General features: G+C 34.4%; 1 protein-coding gene across 1 annotated transcript; it reads left to right on the forward strand.

Moving 5' to 3' along the window:
• The first annotated feature begins 1,431 nt into the window (after window positions 1-1,431).
• Window positions 1,432-25,136, forward strand: LOC123542491 (uncharacterized). The gene is made up of 9 exons (XM_045328386.2): window positions 1,432-1,812; window positions 7,450-7,557; window positions 9,055-9,104; window positions 10,314-10,544; window positions 11,288-11,348; window positions 11,525-11,647; window positions 12,670-12,735; window positions 24,327-24,425; window positions 24,604-25,136. Exons 2-9 carry the CDS (start codon window positions 7,470-7,472, stop codon window positions 24,651-24,653), a joined length of 768 nt encoding a protein of 255 aa, XP_045184321.2. The 5' UTR covers window positions 1,432-1,812; window positions 7,450-7,469; the 3' UTR covers window positions 24,654-25,136.
• The last annotated feature ends 278 nt before the right edge of the window (window positions 25,137-25,414 follow it).

Raw genomic sequence — 25,414 nt, forward strand, 5'->3', positions numbered from 1 at the left:
AAATGAATGGAAATTTTACATGTTCGTTGGGATTAAATTTCGTGGACTGACTCAACCACGAAATCCACGAAAATTAGTCCCCCACGAATATTAATGATTTCACTGTATTCTAAATTTGAGTTTTACTTCACCAAATACAACATTCTACAACGCCGAAATGAAAGAGATCATTAAGTCCGTGCCTGCTTTAAACACAGACCTTCCTTGTAAGATGTCTACGTATCGTTAAATAGGGTAAATATCAAATTGGTGTGGTCTATACATGGCTAACATAAATATCGGATTGGTCATGGCTAAGAGGTCTATGTGCGACTTACTATTGGTAAATATCGATTTAGTCAGGTCTACATATAGCTAAGGTAAATATCGATTTGTTCAGGTCTACATATGGCTAAGGTAAATATCGATTTGGTCAGGTCTATATATGGCTAAGGTAAATATCGATTTGGTCAGGTCTATATATGGCTAAGGTAAATAACAAATTGGTGTGGTCCATACATGGCTAAGCTAAATATCGATTTGGTCGGGTCTATATTTGGCTTAGGTAAATATCTATTTGGTCAGGTCTACATGTGGCTAAGGTAATACCGATTTGGTCAGGTCTACATATGGCTAAGGTAAATATCTATTTGGTCAGGTCTACATGTGGCTAAGGTAAATATCGAATTCGTTAGGTCTATATAGGGCTAAGAGGTCTCTGTATGGCTAAGGTAAATATCGATTTGGTCAGGTCTATATATAGCTAAGGTAAATATCGAATTGGTCAGGTCTACGTATGGCTAAGATAAATATCGAATTCGTTAGGTCTGTATATGACTAACGTAAATATCAAATTCGTTAGGTCTATGTAGGGCTAAGAGGTCTCTGTATGGCTAGGGTAAAGATGGAATGAAGTATATATAGGTGTAGTGAGAGAGAGGTGCTGGTTTCCTACTTGTCGGCACAATTTAGCTTATTTTTTATATATCATGATTTAAATTTTGAATGAAATAAGTAAATTAATACTTAATCTGCCAGTTCCATTTAAACAAGAATGATCATACAAATCTGTCACCTGTTTCTGCTCTGCAAATATAACCCATAGACTTATGAGTGTATTTCAATTCATGATTTATGAGTGTATTTCAATTCATGATTTATGAGTGTATTTCAATTCATGATTTAGTTACTTGTAAATCTAAACGAACTCAGCGAACGCATAACGATAAACAGTGATACATACTGTGAATACTTTATATAGTTTTAATTACAAATAGCAGATCTACCGGTATTTTCGTTTTATCTAGCAACCCACCCGGCTGATTGGCAGGTAAAATGTAAATAAAGCTAATTACGCTCGCGTACGATCGGATGACGAAATATTTATAAAACAAACACACCTATATGGCGTTATCACATAAATAAAGTGATATTTGATTTATCCCAAAGTCTTCCAATGTTTTTCGACGCCTTAAAGGGCTTAACTTGCTCAAATAGTTTCACAACAGAAATGGACTGAAAGATGATTAATTTAAAGGCGGATAGCGGATAGTTCGCCATCATTTTACTACTTAATTTCGCCGACGTTATCGCGCATGTGCGTCAACACAACTAGCGCATGTATTAGTTTGGACACACTGGGATATAGTTTTGACAGATCGGATTTAGTTATATCGGAGTTAAATAAATATTACATACTCATTTCAAAATAAAACATTCAAAAGTTTATGTATTTACAAAATCCATTTAGAATATAGAAGTTCCACAAATCGGGGTACAGATATCAGATATTTTTGAGGACGTTAATAAGTAACTGTCGATTTTCCACTGGAGGTAAGTTTTTCAGATATAGAAATAATTTAATATATATAAATTCACGTTATTTCACAAAATGTAACAAAATAATTGATGATTTTTTTAGGGGGAATAGTTTAAATGCATTTTACTTTTACACGTGGAAAATCAATAGTTTCAACTTTGAAGTCATCATAAAAATCAAAACATTGTGACATTTGAAAAAAAAAATCTGCGACGAACTTGACCAAGAAATGACTGGGGAATCGAGAGAGTCAGTTTATTACACATGATTAAATACGACTGGGCTAAACTGATACAAATGAGTTAGATATAGGTGGTTAATTAAGTCGACGTTCTCCTTTCACATTTCACTCTCTTGTTTAACACATATGTATTTTACTTCTAAGGTAGAGAACCAGAAATGACACTCGGCAATTTACGTATGATTACGTAATCTCGTTGTGCAATACGTCATTCTTCGGACGTAAATATAGCTGAACGCGCATATGACATTCCGTAAAAAACCGGAGAAAGCCGAAATCGTATACGGAAAATACGTAATATGCCGATTATCTTTACGGCTCCACTACCTTAATGTATATATTATAAAAAGATCTAACAGAAGAAAGTGAGCATTCCTATGTGGAATGTTGAGTTATATTGCTTTATGTGTAATGTTGAGTTGCACATCTATATGGAATATTGAGTTACATTCCTATGTGGAATGTTGAGTTGCACATCTATATGGAATATTGAGTTATATTCCTATGTGGAATGTTGAGTTACATTCCTATGTGAGTTACATTCCTATGTTGAATGTTGAGTTGCACATCTATATGGAATATTGAGTTATATTCCTATGTGGAATGTTGAGTTACATTCCTATGTGAGTTACATTCCTATGTGGAATGTTGAGTTGCACATCTATATGGAATATTGAGTAACATTCCTATGTGGAATGTTGAGTTACATTCCTATGTGGAATGTTGAGTTGCACATCTATATGGAATATTGAGTTATATTCCTATGTGGAATGTTGAGTTACATTCCTATGTGAGTTACATTCCTATGTTGAATGTTGAGTTGCACATCTATATGATATTGAGTTATATCCTATGTGGAATGTGAGTTACATTCCTATGTGATTACATTCCTATGTGGAATGTTGAGTTGCACATCTATATGGACTATTGAGTAACATTCCTATGTGGAATGTTGAGTTACATTCCTATGTGGAATGTTGAGTTACATTCCTATGTGGAATGTTGAGTTGCACATCTATATGGAATATTGAGTTACATTCCTATGTGGAATGTTGAGTTACAGTCCTAAATGTAATGTTGAGTTACATTCCTATGTGAAATGTTGAGTTACATTCCTGTATGTAATGTTGAGTTACATTCCTATGTGGAATGTTGAGTTACATTCCTATATGTAATGTTGAGATACAGTCCTATGTGGAATGTTTAGTTATAGTATAATTATGCGGATTATTGTTTTACATTATTGAATCTATAACTGTTTAATTCCTGTGGAATGTTGATTTACAGTCCACAAATTCTATGTGGAATGTTGAGTAACACTGTAACTTTCTGTAACCTTTTCAACGCGTTTGAATCCGACATCTTTAAATTAGCTGAACAGGAAAAAAAAGTCAACCAGTGTATCAATTTCACTATTTACATGACAAAACTTTCTTACGACACAAAAATGCGATAACATGGGAGTATTGATCATTTTTTTTGCTTTAATACAGACGTTATCAAAGAAATATTTCTGTAGCGTACACAACTGTAAACAAAAGAATTTAATTAAGGCGAAATTGCATTTTGGATATGAAAATGACATAAACAAAGTTGAATTATGGGCAAAAATGTCAGTAAGCTTATAATTAAGTGAAAAATGCATCATGGGTACGAAAAAGACATGAGTATTGTTGGATTTGGGGTAGAATAATCACTTGTAACTAAGACAAAAATACATTTATGGTATAAGCAAATACATTAACAATGTTATATTAAGCCAATGATCCATTAAAAACTACGTGATTAAAGGTACGAGTGGTTGCTTAGCATATAATTAAGTCAAAAATGCATTATGGGTAAGGATGAGACGCTCAGAGTTATGAGTTTTTGGAATTATTAATGAAGAACGGTCAGCGTGCACCATTTAATATTTATGCATTTAAGCCTGATTTGTATAGTCATGGACGCTTCCCGAAAAAGTCAATTCAATAGGCCCATATTGAATAAACACTTTTTAGAATTAGACGCAAGTATATCAAAATTTCCTATCCGTAGTGTTTTTGCTTAAAGTTTTTTTTTTTGTTTTTTTTTTTTCAATCTAATTAATAGAGATTGTCAGTTATTTGGGAAATAGATTTTAATTTTACGTGCTTTGTTGGAAAATAAAACATGGTTTTGAGTTCAGATGCGTAGTCATCTAATCACGAAGGACAAGGACCAACAAAGCACGCGAAACCAAAATCTGTTTCCATTCTAACATGTTCGAATTACACCAAGGATTTTGCAGGCTGATCATGGTCTGCACTGTAAGCTATTCAGTCAGTAAATTTTTAGTGAACACCCCATTGAATAGTAAGTGGTAAAGATTAAAGAATATTCAAGGAAAAACTTAGCTACGGAATCGTTGGATCCAACAGTTAAAAGATTAGACGTTGACGTTAATTAAGAGACGAAGGCCATCAGAGAAGACTATAAAGATCTTACATGCCTGCCTGTGTAAGACGGGGTTTTCCCTACCCGAGGGACAGTGTGGAATGGAAAACCCGAGCGTTAGCGAGGTTTTTTATCCATGCTGTCCCGAAGGTAGGGAAAACAGCTGTCTTACACAGGCAGACATGTTAGATAATTTTTCTTGCCTATCATGTTCAAAATAGATCGTGGAGACAAATTGGTTTGGGTATTTCCTGACATTATTTATAAAGTTTATGACGTCACAATGGTACCAGTACTATGTGACGTCACCTTAGTGCACGCTAATTTAGACAAGGTATTTCCCTAGGGAAAGACAGGAATATATATCCCCGGTACATGCTCGATAAATGTATACTTTCCCCGCTAGGTAGGCAAGAAATGGCGTTCCAAACTTTACGCTCAACGTTGTGTGCAGAAAGGGAGAGGTGTGTGGCAACGTTAAATGTCGCAACGCCGCTAAATGTCGCAACCACCGTTATATGTCGCAAGGTTGACGTTAAATGTCGCAACCACCGCTAAATGTCGCAAAATCGTCTGCCGCTAAATGTCGCACCTTTAACGTTAAATGTCGCAAAAATTTGCCCACCGTTATATGTCGCAACACCAACGCTAAATGTCGCACTATGACACTATGACTATCAATTCCTTGTGTATATTTACTTTTTTTGAAGGAAGAAAAATTAAGCGGTTATGTAATACAAATAATTATCTTAATGAATAAGTGTTGTTTACGTATAGCAACAAGCGGGCCTTGTTGGCCCTAGATCGCTCACTGAGTTCCACCTTGTTTGAACAGTCACGCAAGAAATATTTTTATTTTTGTAATAGGACAGTGTTTTAGGACAGAAATATTAGAGGTTTCTTCTAACTAAATACGATTTGGTAATGATACTGTTTGTTTTGGGGGTTGGGTATGGGTGGGGAACAGGTGAATAACGACACAGAAATCTAAGACACAACACACAGCACCAAGACAATTAATAAAAATATAAATATTTACATTTCTGAAGGGGATGGGGAGAGAGAGAGGGGTTATGTGTGGTAGGCGGAAAGTAGGATAATTAGGGGAATGAGACTAAACCAAACAATTTAAGAGACTAAAAGTAAAATAATATCAAATTCCCGCTTTACCTAAAAATAGTACAAAGGGCCACATAGGATCTTTCTCCGCCATTGAAGCTTGATAGTTTACCTTATGATTTGAAATGTAAACCTCCAAAAAGAAATAGAATCCATGCTGATTAATAGAAAATATTCGTTTTCTACAGGTGGTACAAAACACAGTTACAGTCTTCGTGTCGCGTAGTTAAACATCCTGTTGTGTAACAGCCCGGATCGCGGCCCGAGCCGATCCCACCCCAACCCCATCCTGTTGCTTAGTAGTGACTTATACTCATCTAAGTTGCACCCGACTACTTTGGAAATAATATTTCTCAAAATGTAGACCAAACCGCCCCAAAGGCGAACATTTATACTTATATTTCAAAATTCCCAGGGGAAGAACCCTTGACCCCTTAAAATGAGGAGTACCCCTCCAGTACCTTAAATTAAGACAAAAAAATGCACCAGAGGCAACCATTTTATACCTGCTTTTCAAACGTTCCCGGGAGAGCCGCTGAGCCTCGAAATGGCAGGGATAACCTCTCCCTTACACCGAAATTTTGAATAAAAAATGCAGTAAAAGTCCAGCATTCCATACCTGTATTTCAAATTGTGAATGGAAAAGACCCTAACCACTTAAAATAAGGGAGTGCCCTCTAGTGCGTACTCAAAAAAATAGACAAAAATGCACCACAGGCCAGCATTTCATACTGTACATAAAAAAACTTTCCCAAAATACGAATAGGAACCCCGTACCTACCGCACGTCGCGATGACGCTTTTTTTTAAATGGTCCCCACCCCTACCCCACCCCTCCTCCATCAACAATTTCTGGCCCCGGCTGTTGTGTAACGAAATTAAGGTCGACTAAAGACATGCGATACAACGCGCGACAATACGGAGCGCGAGCTTAAATCTCATGAGCTAAACAGGACTCCATAGAATTACATAGTTCAGACCTGAAATAATTTGTACTGTGGCGAGTACTACGTTAGTGCTCAAACCTTAGATATAGAATATATAACGTATGTATGGTGCGGGACCACTGAAAAGCAAACGTGCAGATTAGAGTAAAAGGTATTTCAGCCCTTCCAAATCAAACATTGCATACTGATGCATGCAAGCATGCATTACCTCTTATCTTATCTCTAAGTTGTAAAGACTGTTTAATCTTATTTTGCTGTGCGACATTTAGCGTGGAGTTGCGACATAACGATGGGCAATTTTTGCGACATTTAACGTAAAGGTGCGACATTTAGCGCAGGCGATTTGCGACATTTAGCGGTGGTTGCGACATTTAACGTCAACCTGCGACATATAACGGTGGTTGCGACATTTAGCGGCGTTGCGACATTTAACGTTGCCACAAGGTGTCCTCGCCTCCATTCAGCGATTTCAGCGGCCGATGAGTGAGAGGCTAGAATCGTCTGTGGAAGGGTGCGCTTACCATATATTGTCAGCAACCAGTCTCTTGGGAGTCTCTTTGGCCGTGAACAGTTACCTATTTTAGCCTCAAAATTTTAAGACGCTCCGGTTTATACTCTACGGGAAGTTCATAGAAGTAAACTATTTTCACCATTTTGGCTTCAAAAACGTTTTGAAGGGCATGCCAGGTGACATAGGCCAAGCTGTGGGCAAAAGCTAGGATGAACCATCATTTAACTTAACTCTCGTCTAAGATAAGAACAATGCACAAAGGTCACTCTTCACGAATAAGTAATTGAACATTTTGAAAATAGTTTTTCATCTGACTGGTTGACAAAAAACGCGATCTCCATGATTGCGAGTGTGTCTGAATTATACTGATTTTTGTAATACTGTATATTAACTGAATTATATGTTCATTTTATTTTCAGGTCGAGAAGAAAAATAAAATATGCAGCCGAGTATTTTATTTATCAAGATATCGGTGACACTGGCCGTTGTGTATGGTGTACCTATCAACCCTATGAAACGTTCAGCTGGTAGGATTTACATCACTTTTTTTCTAGCCTCGAACTTTGAAAGAAAATTCGGTGTGAATGACGACAAAGACTCTATTTCCACGCCAATTTATGACACTTGATAAAGATTGGAAAAGATTAATTGAATCTTCCTTCAAATGGACAATGAAATTAAAAATAAATCCGTTTTGTTAACTCGTTTAATATCAAACCCGTCAGTTTCTATGGAAGCTTTAAGGGAATTAATTGTTATAAATGTTATAGCAGAGACACAAATCTAGTTAAAAGACATCTCATGGCGGAAGTCTTGAAAACAAGGCTGTAAATTGAGACGCGCGTGCATCCCAATATCAGTCTAACTCACTGTGCAGGAGAAATAGTCCGGAAACACAGTTTGGTTATTTTATTTAAACAGTTATTTAAAACTCACAATTCTGACAACGATTTTATACTGGTTTATTGCTTGTTTGGATATGAAGTTTTTCAGAAATATTCAATTTATTAAAACAGGATTTGTAACTGTAATCAAAATTATTCAACCCCAATATAGATCACGGATATCTAAATTTCGTAAGAATCCTTCATATTAAATTAGCTGAGACCCAGTAAGAAGAGCAGGGCATACAGTCCGGGGACTAGCATTTTTTAATTAACCAGTGAGACGCAAAACCAAGATGATATATACACATGTAACAAGACACGCAAAACAGCATCGCAAAATTTATGGCACACATTTTCTTCCGTAAAATACTGATTCATTCGCAATAAAATGGAATTCCGGAAATGGTTGTGTCTCTCGGTGACTTTAATGAAGAATTCATTTTATAAAAATACGGGAGTCCTCACACTTCATCGTTCTGGCCTTGCAATTTAATTGTTTTAATTTCAGTCTAATAATTTTAGCCTCGAGATTCTGCCATTTTACTTGCTTTTATAGAGACGTTTTGTCATTCTGAGTGAGCAATTATTATAATTTTGTTCTCTTTCCACGTCTGTAATATTGCGTTTTCTGAACATTTCTTCTTTACGCTTCAAGATTCTGTTACACATTATTTGTAAAAATTTTCCACGAAGTGATAGTAAACATGCTGTTTTGTTTTTGCATTATGATGTTATCTTTAATTATCGTTTTAATTGCCTCACAAAATTGAACAATACTTGCAATTCTTGCAAGTGTTAAAGCCTAGCACAATAAATTACTTAAATATTTTAATTCAGATTTTACAAATAAACAAACAAAAGAAAGAAATGTTTGGAGCAACTATCATATCCTATTTTTTTTTATAAGAATTGAGCAGTTGTAAGGAGTTGTCTTTTCTTTCTTTTTTTTATTATCTTGTTTCAAAAATGGCTGTGTATGGTTTACAGGGTTATAAATTCAAAATCAATATTACATGTACCACAGAACAATACATGATATTGCCAGCATAAATATAGTTGATGAGAAAATTTAGCAATTTTACCGAATCAGGAATAAGTGAATCACCCTTCCGTTTTGTTTTGTTTTCTGTATTTTAGGTTTAGATGCTGAAGACCTAACAAACAGTTTGTCGAAGCTAAAATCTTTGGTAAGTCTGCAAGATCAGTGTTTTAGTATATATATTTAAAAACTGATGGTCTAACATGATATAATCTATTGACATATCAAATAATGAGGACTTAACATATTATTAGTTACTCGCCTGATATGGATTTCCTCGACAGCGTATATCCCGTATCCTGTCACCGACAAGCTGTGTAACGATTTTATCTTACCGACTAACCTTTACTTACATGCTATAATCTAATATTTTGTAAATTAACAAAGCGGCAGCCATTTTTTTTTTAAATCAAAATTCATATCTGAAATGTACTAACAGGATATGGAGTATATCCTGTCTCCACGTGACGTCTATTGACCAATAGAAATGCAAGAAACTTGTAGGAGGCAAGATAAAAAGTGATACTCGTCTTCTAAACCTTTTGTATAGCAAACTAAACAACGACGTTCATGTCTGGGTATACTTTTACCACTATATCTACCAGTTTGTATTCGTAACGCACGTACAGACATACGTAGTCTCCAAAAAATAAAACGGTAGTTATTAGAGGATATTACATGAGTGTCATACTGAATTTATTAAACGAGCTGAATAAAATAAGAAAATCCGAGGCTCTGCTTTATTGCACTAGTATATTATCGTTTTTATGTAATTGCTTTATTACAATCCCGCGACATCAGGTTTATACAATTATTAATTTTCCATTTATATTTATAATATATAATGTTTTCTTCAAAACCGTTTATAATTGCACGCTGATACTATTTATGAACTTTATGTGTAATTTCACGTTGATATCATTTATGTAACTTATGTGTTATAGACAATGTACAATGTACAATGTACAAGTCTCCAATAAAATATTTGTCTGTCTGTCTGTCTGTCTGTCTAAGAAAAAGCTAGAGAGGTACATGTAGTTGCCCGTAATGATAATATAAAGGACAATTGCCATTTAATTACCAATTCTCCGGAAGCGATTTCGGACGAAATCCACGTGCAAGTGACCGCCGAAGATTGCCGAAATAGACGGAGAATACATAATCATACGGATATTGCAGTCTTTGACAACAATAAAAGGACTACAAAGTTTTTTAAGAGTATTCAGAGAAATATGACCAAGATTTTCTTGGCCGTATTCCCTTAGCTACCCTGAACAGTCCGCACGTCTGTTTTTTTTTTTTAATATAACGATTTAAAACAGTTGGCATTTGTTTAATAACAAAAAATTTATTTCAGTTAGAAAAGTTGGAAACAGCGGGGATTACAAAAACAAATCTGGCGGACAATATCGAAGAAAGCGCGAAGCAGACGACAGACCACGGTAAAGAAAAATCGGACAAAAGTGATGGAGATACCGACGAAACTTTGTTGAATTCCGTCGGCAAAGAAAGTGGAAGTCAGGAGAGAATCATTAACATGAAGAAATTCGTTGAAACTCTTACACCGAAAGAGTTACAAAAACTAAAGGTATATATCAAGGGTTTAACGGGAGAACATTTTCTTAAGATTCAAACTGACAGTTTCCTGTTCAACCGCTAGCCCCTCCCCCATCCACCCAACATACACTGAAAGGACACAGGCACAATTAAAAAATTGGCCAGTTAATAAGAAATAACATCCTAATTAGAAAAAAAAAACATGTACTTTTCAGTAATAGCTATTTTATCGGCCAAGCTAGCAAAAGAAGATCAAATAGATTTTATAAACTATTATTGTTTTTAATTCCCTTAAAGTTTCATAAGGCTTTAAATTTTATGTTAAAACAGATGAAACAGCTTTTCAAATAAACGTTATGCATAATTACATTGGTAGAAAAACACTTCTTTTAATATTGCACATAATTTTATATGATAAGAGTCATAAAGGGAGATAATCAAAACAATGGACTCAATAAAACTTTCTATTATGTTACTTAATATTCAAATCCTTGTCAAATATTACAGAAAATTATTATTGAAAATAGGATTTACCAAGAAATCTATACATTTTACATTGATTATGAAAAATGTGACTGACACATTATAAACGAAGGCATTATGAGCCTTTAAGTAATAGTGATACATACAAAATTACAGAATGATACTTGTTAAAGCTAAAAGATTTAAATTGCAATGTTATCTGTATGCTGTATTTAGCAGGCATAAATTGTATGTCACAAACATTTTAACAAATCTTTAGTTGAAGGATACAGTGTTTATCTTCTTTTACAGACGCTTAAAGAACTTGTACAAGACACTAAAAACACAAGAAAAGAAGACAAGATAATTGAAGGTAAAATTAATTTTTGTTTCCTTCCGATAGTCAATTTGCAAATCAAAATATTAGTCGGTTGGTTTATGTTAACCTGACATGACAGGAAAGAACAACTACTAGTAAAATAAAGATAAATTCCAATGCAGAGTTCCACTTTATAGAAAACTAAATGCAATTTCCTTTGAAAACGCCAGGTTCATTTGCGGACACTGCAGTGCACGACTCTAAAGAAAGACCTGACGTCACAAACTGGAAAGAACTGGCAAAGCGTCTCGAGAACGAGAGAGATGATCTCTATCTGCAATATTTGAAGGAAGGTAAGGTATTCGTCCTTACCTAAACACAGTGTGTAATCGTTAACGCCAATATACAGTCATAACACCGGAAGTGCACACAATGTAACGCTTATTGCTCAGCTCTTACAGTGAGATTCAGTCAGAAGTAGAACAATACAAATGAATAAGTTTCTGAATCTCAGAAATATTGTATCAATTTATGTCTCCCACATGTCATGTGTGACATACATTTTGTTGTATATTGATTTAGTGTAGTCCGTCTGTCTGTCGATGTCCGTCCGTCCGCCTGCCACAAAGTTTGTCCAAGCAACTCCCGTCTGACACCTCTTGATGAATTTACAACAAACTTCACAAGATCATTGCCAGTCTCAGTTCCCGGACAAACGGTTTGCATGTGGAATGTATTTTACATAAAATAAGACACTTTTCATGCTTATATTCGCATGCATCCATGCTGCTGTATTCTTGTATAAAAACTACCCTTTTTCACTGCGTCCGCCCATGTATTAATATGAGAAAAATCGTGTATAAACAAGTTCATCTGCTGTTAACACATTTTTTTTATTTTTGAAATGCCATGTCAGGGCCGGATATTTATTCTTGCGTCGCTGTTTACTCGATCTGTAATTGGGCGTTAGGAAACAGTTCGTCGGTAACCATGAATGTATTGACAAGATTAAGCTGTTCAAAAGGTTCCTTCTAGCACATATGCAATGATTTGTCTTTGAAGAAAATCTGACTTTAGCATCATATGATAATGATGAAAGTCTGTTAGTATATTAAAATCTTCGAAATTCTATGCCGAAGTAGCACTCCACAGTAACATGCATTTTACAATAGATTTACATAAATACGTACGAACACACATTGGCATAGAGGCTATTTGTAATAAATATGCACGAGTCCAAAATGGCGGCGCCCTACTGGTATTCGGATGAATCTGACAGTACCCTTGTATCCATTACATGCTCAGTCAAGTGTGAAATGCTGACCATAAGTGTTCCTTCTCAAGAGGAATACATGTTTTTGTTTAATCATTTCAGAGGACAAACCGGTACATATAGAAACAGAAACGAAGGAAGGAACTTTTGGTGAATTTCGTGATGAAAGTAAGAACATAATTCATTTACATTTTGTATTTATTTTGTTGGGGTTAACGTCGCTTCGACACAATTATAGGTCGTACAACGACTTTTCAGCTTTGTTGGTGGAGGAAGACCCAGTGCATTATTTCATCATGAGCGGGTACCTGGGTAGAACCACCGACCTTTCGTAAGCCAGTTGGATGACTACCTCACATGAAGAATTCAACGCCCAGAGTGAGGCTTGAACCCACATCGATGAGGGAGTAAGAATATAACAACCTTTTCGTAAAATAGGTATTTTTATTCAAAATAAGCTATCCTGTCCCATAACAATAGCACGAGTGATTACATGTATATTAACAATAACAAAATAAAAATAACTATAATCATAATATAACTATGATTATAATAATAAATCAGTTAGTATAAACGACCCTGTTATCTGAGTATTTCATATAATTCTTAATTACATTTTCATAATACATTTACGTCAATTATCAATTTCATGAGTTTAGTGAACACATACAACTTGATATGTTATGTGCATACAAATAACTTAAAACTGATCATATACATGGCAAAGATAGTAATGTATGTGGCAATTCATAAAAAAAGTATTTTAAAAGCTATTCTTTAAAACGGATTCCTCTCAAAATTTTACAGTTTATCGATTTGTTTCATTACTGTGTCGTCTAAATTAGTATTACGTTGAAACGCATACATTATTTTCGCAAAAGAAACATGATTTTGCTATAGCGATTGTACTAGATGAATTGAAGTGGTACATCGTATCAATATGGTGAACATTTTACATGTTTTATTTATCCCCAATTCCTACACCAGAAGTATCAAAAATTAAAAAGCAGAAAGCATAATATAACCATTTTTGAACTTGTATGCTTATGGTATACCCAATATAAGATAATTTTCAGCCAACAAGACAAATTTTCGGCCAAAGACAAATTTTCAGCCAACAAGACTCATTTTCAGCCAACAAAACCAATTTTCAGCCAACTTTTTCAGCCAACAAAACCAATTTTCAGCCAACAAGACCAATTTTCACCCAACAAGACCAATTTTCTGCCAACAAGACAATTTTTCGGCCAAAAAGACAAATTTTCAGTAAATTTTTCAGTCAACAAGACAAATTACAACTAACACACGTTATAAAGGTGGTCGTAATATGTGATTATCGTACGCGTACAAATAGCTAAATATCTAACATATTTCGTCCCCTTGATGCAAAAAGAGTCAAATGACATATTCACATATCTGAATTCTTTAAAATTTTCTGTATCACTTTAACCATGTCTAACTGCTCTGAAAATATCTATGTCGTTTCTCGTTAATATTAAAACTGATTATGCTGAATGGAGTCACGTGCAATTTGAACGTAGTGTATACGCAAAAGTATTATTCACACGCTGCTAAAGGTTCTATTTTTTATTGTACGTATGAATTTTATGCATATATTAAAAACGTTTCTACACACAATGTCCTGTGCAAAAATGGAATTATTAAAATAAGGTATAACCTTTGAATAACATGTTTACCCGACGTGAAAAAAGGCACAGTAGTTACATTCCTTCTGTAAAATTAAAGAATAACTAGTCAGGAGTACTGACAAACGCAAAGTGTACATAAACCGTGATTACTTACATCATTGCTAGATTATAGTCTTGTCGCTATAGCAAATGTGTTTTCCGGACACCATCTATCTTTTTTCAACGGTTACCCTGTAGGCGTCAAATTTAATTTTTTAACTACAGTACATTGTGAACTAGAGCACAATTACTGTTTTGTGTTTAAAGTAAACAAGTTACAATTTAGAAAAAAAAACTGCATTAAATTCACAATATGCATAAACTTTGTAACTTTATGTTTTGGGATTGTTTACATAACAAGATACTTAATAACAACTGCTCTTTGTTTCATAAGGTAGCTCTATCAAGGATACAAAATGTAAATAAATATTCTAATTTTGTAAAATAATTGTCTCGTTCAGTACAAAAGCAATAATGCTAATGACAGTTTCGATAGTTTATGTGTTATTTGTGTTATTCAATACATGCAAGTAATGCGACGTTGTGATTATATAAATTTTTTACAGCATTAAGGTAGTTCTGCACGTTTGATATTAAAACAGGAAGTAGTGACGTTACTTCACTTATTCGAATAACGTAGATAAAGCCTGGATTCGTCGTACGGAAAAAGAAACGGAAAATATATGAATTATTAGCAAGCTGTGAGTTAAATCATTAAAATTGCGACGTTACTATCTTCCTAGAGATAACATGTGTTATTAAAAAGTTTGACACCTTAAAGAATTCCAAATAATGTCTCAAAATCAGCCTGAAATATGCGAATATCTTTATCATGGGCAAATATTTTGAATCATGATAAGCCCATACATTTATTTGACCATATTGTAGACCATATCTTAATATACAATTGTGATAAGTTTCATAAAAAGCTACATTATAGAAAAAAATCTATTAGCGAAAATGTTATTAAAATTGTGATTTTCCCAACACACGCCCATCCAAGACGAAAATTTGTGCAAGGCCCAATTTTTCAAATCAGTCTAGACCCTATACTTTTTATTTGCCGAATTTTCGAAGTATATTCTGAAGTTTTAAGACATCACGGTTAAATAAAATTCTCCATTGTAGAAAACATTTTGATCAAACGTGCAGAGCTACCTTAACATGGAAGATCATTAGGTTTTATCTAATTACTGCAGTATTATATTTACATTTCTTGAAAATGTACGATTCATTAAATCTTTTTAAAAGGGCTTAATTAACCAGTGTAGAAGCCAATTACCAGTTTCTTATCCAATTAGAATCTGATTTAGCTTTTCATAAAGTATCACTGGAAATTTTTAATTCAACAATTATTTTGCAAATGCAAAACATTTTCGTCAGAAAATAAAACATGTTCCCAAGGTTGAATCATATTTGAATATGTACCATTCCTGCGCTAATCAACGGCACCGAGAATGAAATGTTAAAAAAAAAAGGTACCCGTTTCTGTACAATATTAGCAAAAAAAGACCTCGGGAATGTTATAAAGAAACGTTTAAACGGTGGTAGCCCTGTTTTGGTACCATTTTTGCGCAAAACAAGAGCATCGACAACGAAATTTTATAGAGAAATGTGCAAACGGCAGTAGACTTGTTTCCGTACCGTATAAGCGAAAAATGAGACCTAGAGAATGTTAAAAAGAAAAGCATGAACAGTGGTAGCCCTGCTTGTACTATATTAGCGCAAAACAAGGGCACCATGAAAAAAAGTAAAAAAAAAACGGCGGTGACTAATGATCTGCACCACGTTAGTACAAAATGTGTGTATTACAACGACAGAGTAATATAGCTATCATATTGCAAGATATCTTACTCCAATGCTGATGATGACATAACATTGGACAGGCTTGCACCTACGAAAACTCTGCTATCATTTTAATAATTTCACGAGAGCGTCGCCTGAGTGAATTATACTCGTCCATTTATTTATTTCTTTGGGTTTTACGGCGCACCAACACAGTATAGCTTATATGGCGCCAAACAGGACTACAAATTTTGGTTTCACATCTCATTTACATCGAAATAAAAGCATGAGTTACAGCAAAACCAAGTGTTAAGACCCTAATAGTCGCCTCTACGATCATGCAAGGGTAAGGCAGTGGTTCCAATTCTTTTCATGCACAGATCGTCCCAGAACCACATGGGGCATACCGAGTTTTCACCTGCATATAAAAGTACCATGCAAAAAACGGTTCACATGAAACATGACTCCTTTTAGCATACTTTGTCCTCTATATAACTAGATACAAAAAGAACCCATTTTCTTAACTGCTTAAAATAATGCAAAACAACAAACATTCAAAAGAAGTCTTTCTTTTCATGACTTTATACCTTCCATACAACTGTATATGTCCACCAAAAATATCTCTCATCTGTAGTATACAGCAAAGCCTTTAAACTCATTTTTCTTGAAAAGTATAAAATATGTCATGACTAATCTTTAAATCAAGGGTATTACCATAATATAAAAAGCAATCTAGCAAGAGCTAAGTTCCAAAACTCCTCAAATCAACACCCTGAAATAGTATAACGTACCGGTTGGGCCAAAAGTCTAAAATCGCTCAAATCATAATTATAAAAAGCATCTACCCACCAAAATACGCGGTAAGCGTTTTAAAATTATCCTACCCTTATACAAGATATAGCACACAATTGGCCTGCCTAATAAACTTTGCTTTATCTAGTCAGTGTCAAGATATCACTTTTGCGGGAACTTTTGAAATCACATATCTTATCAAAATTGTGCACTGAAACCGTCACCATTGCATTGGAAATGTCTGAACTTAGAAAATGAGTAGTCAAATCAAAGGTTTTTTTATCCAGAATCAAAAAAGTTATTTCTTTTTTTCACTTTTACAGCACTTCAGCCGGAAACTTTGAAAACAATCGTTATCATTGTATTGGAAATGTTCTAACTAAGAAAACAAGCGCTTATATCTAAAGTTTTTATCCAGAAACAAAAAAAAAGTTAATGCCTTTTTTCTTCAGTTTTATCCACAAATTGAATTGCACATGCAAATGTCATATATGACGTCAAGTCTGCACGCTGTTCACCAGTTCTCAGAATAGACACACAGTTTCATTATAATAATGTCGCCCATAGATATCCTATAGGTATGCTGCATTTATATGTCGCATTTTGTCCTGAGCTGTATAATTTATTGTGTAATAGTAAAATCATAAGCAAGTGTAGCACACATGTTTACAAAAAATAATTTTATATGCCTGAAAGAGGCTAATATCAAGAGAAAATGCCTGTCGCAACCAATAGTGCCCTCAAATAAACATAGTTCATGCAGTAGTATAGTTTTTGCCAGATAAGTTCTTTTCACATGTGATAAAACACTAATGGAACTTTTATGCAACATAAATTTGATCCACCAAATACTCATTGAATTTGTTTCTGACAGGCTGAATTCATGTCGCATAATATGTAGTAATCTACGTTACAAAGTTTTACTCATAAGGTAATGCTTATATAGTTCGTAAGCAAGGCTATATTTTATGCACCTTTAAACCAAAATGTATAACTCTATATTGTTTAAAAGTAATTTTCACATTTCTGTCTAAGATTTTCTGACATTCAACGCCCTGTTGTGCTAAGCAAGTGGTTATAGTTAAGAATGTAATCTACGTGATTGCATTAGAAATCTTACTTACGTTATTATGAAAGTTGTGGCAAGTAATAATGAAAGGTTACCTTAAGATGTTCCATTATTAAAGTCGTTGATTATCTTACTTGAAATACGACGGAGAGAACAACATTAATCTTTTCTTCTGTAATAAACGTTACCAGTAATCAACGTTACGAATCACTGAAATAGTGCCGTACAGTATTATAATACGGGATATTCTATCGCCGATGCGTTATTCCCCCTTTTTACTGATCCGCCATTTGTTTTCGTCAGCCATTTTGATCTCGTCTGCACGTTTTGACCTCTAAATTGTTATTCTGATTTGCAACTGAACGTCAGCAAAGGTAAGAATTTTAGTTACCATCAAATTAAAATTTAAACCATATACATGCTTTGCATTAGAAAATATCCATTTATAAGTCCGTATACGTAATACAAAGTAGATATTATTCATCTAACGTCTAACAAATGACATTGTTTTTGAAAACAAAATTTAATAAATTGTTTTAGTAGTATTGCTCCATTGTTATTTTTGTCGAAGATATAATAAAAAAATATAGTTTTGACTTAGAAATATATAAATAATACTTCAGTGAAGAATAAGTGATCGTTTCCATTGTCTACAATGTATTACAAAAGCTATATATTTATCTAAACTGCCATGATAACATGGTAACGTAGATTACCAGTATTAGAAAAAAATTTTTACATGAGGTTAGTAAGGTATAGTCCTAAAATATTATGGTTTTATTTCGTAATTCTTTCTTCTTACAAACTCTTACATCAATAAGATTACAGAAATTAGCCAATATGAGTCCTGTATAGCAGTAAACACTGTAGTAACGTATATTACAAAGTTGGTAACGTAGATTACAACATTGTTATTGTCATATTTTAGGGCTGATATGGGGAAGACAAGAGCTGAGATCCAAAAAGCTTATCGGGAGAGGAAGAAAGAACAAGATGGGAGCAAATTTCTTGAGAATGAACGAAAACGAACAAAGAAATACTACATACCAATTGATGAAAGATCAGAATCTTCTAAGAAATCTAGAAGGCAGAAAGTAAGACAATATGTCAGTAATTATCGTGCTAGAAAACTTTTAGAACAAAGGCAATCGGACCGTGAAAGTGCAGAAGGAAGAGCAGTGCAGTGTGTTGCTGAGTCGGACGAAAATGGCGTAAGTTCATGCACAAGTGGAGAAATTTTGCAAATAAAACTGCCTGCTTTTGATCCAAAGAATAGGACAAGGAAACGTATCGCACGAGCGACAGCGAGGCATAGTAAAGAGATGAAAAGTATGAGAGCGGAAAATGAAGCCCTGAAAAGACGAGTGAAAACCGTCTCTAAGAGATATGAACGTTTGAAAAAGAAATGTGGCACACCTATAAGTGACAGTGCCAAAATAAAAGAAAGTGCCAAGACAGAGCACCAAAATAGTAAAACGTCAAGAACGAGAATTTTACTTGAATCACCATTTGAACATGAAAGTGTGAATAAAAATCCAAGAAGACAAAACGTTTCTGCAACTGTGACTAATACCAATACAATTCTGAGAAACGAAGTTGAACCAGAAACAGAAGCCAGTATAGAAATTGAACCTGACACAGGAGCCAGTTTAGAAATTGAACCAGAAACAGAAGCTAGTTTAGAAATTGAATCTGAAAAAGACGCTAGTTTAGAACGAGAACATCAAGTCATGGAGGACAAATTTGAAGGTAGCGAAGTTGATGAATCACAATCTAAATCCTGCACTGAACAAGAAGATACGACGTTAACACCAAGAAAAAGAGTTGCTACTGAAATTGCTGAACTTGGTCTTACGCCAAGAAAAGTCCCGAAAAAAATCAGAGATACCATGTTGTTTGCACATGTTATCAGTGACGAGATAAATAGTGCCAGAAAATCAAATGGTCAGAAAGGTAGAGGCGTAATTGCTAGAGTACTGTCGGGCAAACTTGTAAATAAATACAGAATGAATAGTAAAATGAATAAATTAACCGGGATTCAGAGAGGAAAGAAGGTGGATAGCAAACGGTGTGACATTGTGCCCAAGATCAAAAAGCGTGTAAAAGAGAGAGAAGATACACAGAAGACAGTACGAGAATTCCTCATGAGAGATGACAATAGCCGTGTGATGCCAGGAAAGAACGACAAAGTAAAAGAAGGAACAAAAGTGAATCAAAAAAGAGTGTTGAACGACAGTATGAAATTTTTGCATTTGAAGTTCAAGACTGAAACAGACAAACAAGTTTCCTTTGCTGTGTTTTGCCGTATGCGACCGAAGAGCATAAGTCTTACAAGATACATAACAAAAAACCAATGTCTATGTCAGAAACATCAAAACATGGCTTTAACGTTAAAAGCACTGAAATTGTCTGGTGCACGTGTACCACTGAATCCCGACGAATATATCAGAAAGATTAATGAGACAACTGAAGAAGATGTAATGAAAGATGTGTCTGAAATTATACATCACCAGCAGTGGAAAAAAGTAACAATGGAAGATGGTAGAAAGAGGACCAAAATAGTCGGCAAAGATGTTTCTAAAATTGAGTTCACAAAAATTGTTCATGACCAAACCTCTGAATTCCAGGGACATGTGTCCAGAATAAAAAGTCAGTATAAGGCAATGATGAATCTTAAAGACAACCTTGGCGAAGAGCATGCGATCATACAGATGGATTTTGCTGAAATTTTCAGTTGCTCAAGTACAGACGAAGTACAAAGTGCATACTGGAATTCAAATGCTGTAACTTTACACCCTGTTGTTGTGTATTATAGAGAAAACGGTGAAATGAAACATATAAACTATGTTTTTGTATCTGATGAGCTCAGTCACAATATAGGTACTGTCTACGCAATATTGAAACATCTTATACCTGACATAAAAGCGGAAATGAACGGAAAGCTGAATAAGGTCTATTATTGGACTGACAGCCCCAGCTCTCAGTACAGAAACAAGACATCTTTTTATATTGTGTCTGATCATACACAACTACTGAAAACAGAAGCTGAATGGAACTTTTGGGAGACTGGTCACGGTAAAGGCGCATGTGATGGAATTGGAGGTACGGCAAAACGGATGGCTGATTTGAGTGTAAGGCAAGGTAAACTGAACATACAGGATGGGACAGACTTTTACGTATGGGGTAAGGAATATCACACAAGTGCAAAGTACATCTACGTCACAGAAGACGACTGTAAGAAGTCAAGAAATGAGCTGGACGAAGCTAGTAAGAGTCTTGTTCCAGTAAAAGGGACAATGAAAATTCACCAAGTGTTTAGTAGTACAAGAGGTATGATAAAAGCACGATCCACATCCTGTTATTGTGAACAGTGTCGAAATGGTACCCATCATGACTTTGATGAACACAAGATTATATGAGAAAGTAACGTACACATCAATGACAAAGCTGACGAAAGAAACGAAGAGCAGATGGAAACACATGTTGTTGAAGTTCATGCACTAGCTGAAGAGAGAAACAATGAACAGGCTGATGATACACACGTTGACGTAAATGAAACACTGGGTGATATTGATGAGGATGAATGGGTGGCGGTGCAGTATGAGAAGAAGTGGCATGTAGGACATGTCAAAGAAGTTGACAAAACAGACAAAGATTGTTTAGTTTCATTCATGAAGCGAACAGGAGCTCGTGGAAATAAAACATTAACATTTAATTGGCCATCACCACCTGATGAACTTTGGGTTACTTTTGATTCAGTTTTAATGCTTATTCAGAAGCCAGTAGGTATTGGGAGCAGTGGGCGTTCTTTCAGAATACTTGACGAAGAAGTTGAAAAACTCGAAGCGATGATCAAAAAAGCTAAATAGACTTAAACAGTGGTTCAAAAGTGGTTCAATCATTGCACATTTGATGCGAAGCAGTCATTTTTCAGTTAGAGTTATAGAGTTGTGTTAGTATTTCCAGTTGATGTTAAAATACCGTAGAAAGTAATCTACGTTACAGACGTTTTAAGGGTCAAAATACATTCAAATCTTTATTATTTTTTATAAAACTAAGGCAAAAGTATTGCATCTATAAATGGTTTTTACTGGCTATGGCAAATATTGGAACACGCATATATGTAATATACGTTACCTTTATCTGTAATCTACGTTATACGATTTAGGAGAGCAGTCTTTGAACACTAATGAAAGGATTGGTTTGAGTGTTTGAATCTTTCAATATACATACCTTTTGACTTCATATTTGTTATAATATAACTAAGATTATTCTACTCTTTTAGAAATGTTAGTAGAAAGTATACGCTTGTTTGTTGGTCCTTTTCTTTTTCAGATAATTTACTAAAAGGGGTTTTCGTGATAAATTCATATAAAACTACATTTAAGATACATTGTAGCAATTATTTGACAACCTGTTATATGTACTTAAAGAATAATAGGAAAAACTGAGATTCATCATGCAAATATCTTTTATTTGAAGCAGGTTTTTGACATACCCGAATTTGTTTGAAAAGAAACTTTTTGGTCTTAGTACCTTTATTCATGATTCTATAGTTCGAGTATTAGTAGGGACTGAGTATAGACATGCTCGTTTCTTAAAGCTTATGTGTTATAGTTATTGGAAATAAATGTTAGAAACTGTTTCAGGAACTTTGACTTTTTTGCAACTTTTAATTCCTAATTGGGTGTCTATTCTGAGAACTGGTGTGTTGCTCTTTCCAATGAATTTTTCCCAATTTTCTGAGCAGGTAAGAATATTAGATTACTGTCTGAAGAGCCTCGCCTAATATATTTTCTAATATATCTTCTTCTACTCGCCTAATAAATTTAAATTTATCAGACAGTAACCTAATATTCTCTATACATTTACACGTTTTGTAAGCATATTAACATGCTCACTTTACATATTTACACACTATGCATATTTACATATTTACACACTATGCATATAGGTCACAACAGCCTTTAGAAACAGTATTCGCAAAAACCAACAACTTTCAAAGAGCTGCGACACATAGCTAATCCCATTTTAGAGAATAATTCCTCACCTCATTTTAAAGAATTATGGCAAAACTGTTGAAAAACGGCGTTAAACCCAAAACAAACAAACAAACATATGACAAAAGTGTCATAAAATGAAGAAGTAGGGGTAATGTATCTTCTAAGAGAGATTTCCCACCAAAATCATACTGCTGTGACCTTGTTGTACTACTCATACTAAAATTAACTTTCACTTCATCAAACACAAGCGTCTCTAATTTTTCTTACCAAAATGTCAAAAATACATCCGCAATGAAATCTGAACTAATTTAAACCTCTGTGGCAATGCCAAGTGAAAATGTAGAGTTCAATAACCAGACTGCCATTAGGCAATTAGACCCACGGCTCCCACACTGGCTTTAGTATTATGGTATCGTTCGAGCTATTTAAGACTTTCGGCCCAAATGGTACGTCATATAAATAGCTATGTATAGATGAGCCACACCATGAGAAAACCAACATAGTGCGTTTGCGGCCAGCATGGATCCAGACCAGCAGTCTGTTCAGGATCCATGCTGTTCGCTGACGGTTTCTCTTATTGCAATAGGCTTTGAAAGCGAACAAAGGCTTGTCTGGATCCATGCTGGTCGCAAACGGGCGCACTATGTTGGATTTCTCATGGCACGGCTCAGATACATGTATAATATTATGTATGATAGATATGTATACAAAATACAGAAAAACATAAACAACGTAGAGGAAAATAAATATTAATATCAAAATAGTTAACAATGTTCATTTTTGTTTTGTAAATATAGCTCAAAAGTATATACGTCCCAATATGAAAAACTATATCAGAACTTATTTCTTGAATAAAAAAACGTATAATCTTTAATCTTAAAATCATAAAATCTTTTGAACCCTGAAGATTACATGATACAATGTGAAATATTCTTGTCAATAGTACAGGAAATATCGAAAATAGGACCACCTCACTTAGTTGGTCTAATAATCGTAGTTCTATAGTAAAGTAAATAAAACTTAGTGTAAATCAATATAGAGTTGAAACTCGATATCTCAAACTCGCTTATCTCAAAATTCCCGGCTATCTCTAAATTCCGGCTATCTCAAAATTCCCGGCTATCTCAAAATTCCGGCTATCTCGAAAACATTTTTAAGTCCCGTACAGAACACAAAATATTATTTAAGTCGAATGCCGGTTATCTAGAAGTAAACGGTTTGATCCCTTGCAATTTGAAAACCGAGTTTCACCTGTACTTCGTTTGAATACTTATTTAACTGCTAGATAAATAATCAAAATATATTCTGTATAAGAGTTTCAATTTCATATATATTTAAGACATAAAACGTTGTATTTAACTTAAAATAATAGACTTTAGTAAAAACATTAGAGTTCAGTAAAGTTCATATTATTTTTTTCAGTAAAATATGCAGTGGAGAAAAACCTCCTCACCGACGTCGCCCTAGCCATACACAGTGGCATTGATGTGGATGAAATACTTGCAGATCTTTCAGCACAAGGTATGTCCATAAGGTAGACATGGAACAGATGCAACGGATTTGTATTGTATCTACGTAATCTTTAGATAAGTCCATAGTGAGATTGATACCACATTAATAAAATTATACTAATCCTACCTAATGCTTGTTATACATCCCGTATAAATAATACAATACTCTTCTTGTTTTATTTTTGCAGGCAATGAGAGAAGTTATGGTGCCATTTGGACAAAGAGAAACAGAGACTGATAAAGTGCTGAGATAGAACAATTTAAATAATAAACTAATAAAATACTAGTATATCTGTAAATCTTGTGCAATTTCAACAAATTTCGTGTTACATGTACGATTTTATCACTCACTTCAAGTGACTCCATGTGATAGTTTAAGCCTATGTTTGACAAAAATTATCTTTAGGCATTCTGCGGATATCATGTACAGACAGATTTACACCTCTACTGGCTGCCATGATATTTTACCGGATGTTTTGATTTTAATGCACATGCGCTCTTTACGTGTGGCAAAAAAAACTGCTTATCAATAATTAAACCTATGAATTAATAGCCGTTGAGGCTGACACAACAGCATTACATTGTTTATAACAAGAAATCGTGGAAATGTGTAACAAAAATGCTATCAATGGAGTTCTCAAGTTAACTTAAATGTCAAATGTTGATGTTGTTGATGTTATATGTCCGTATTCTTCACATTAAAGATTTTAATATAACTCTATCATTATTTTTACTTGCCTTAATTATCTGACATCAAAACCATAAGAGGAAAAGACACAGTGGCTGCTGAAAAATACTTTGCTTTCACGTAAGTAAGATAACATCGAATCGTATAAAAGGTATACCGGTATCTCTTTATATTAAAAATATTACATTTGTATGTGTGAAAAGGTACAACCTTTATATCAACATAATAACATGAGGCTACACTCGTGCATTGATAATGATTTAAGTTATGCAAAGTTACATTAACACATGCATATCAATAAAGCACTGACT

The sequence above is a fragment of the Mercenaria mercenaria genome, chromosome 19 (genome assembly GCF_021730395.1).
Source record: "Mercenaria mercenaria strain notata chromosome 19, MADL_Memer_1, whole genome shotgun sequence".
In the NCBI taxonomy this organism is placed as follows: domain Eukaryota; kingdom Metazoa; phylum Mollusca; class Bivalvia; order Venerida; family Veneridae; genus Mercenaria; species Mercenaria mercenaria.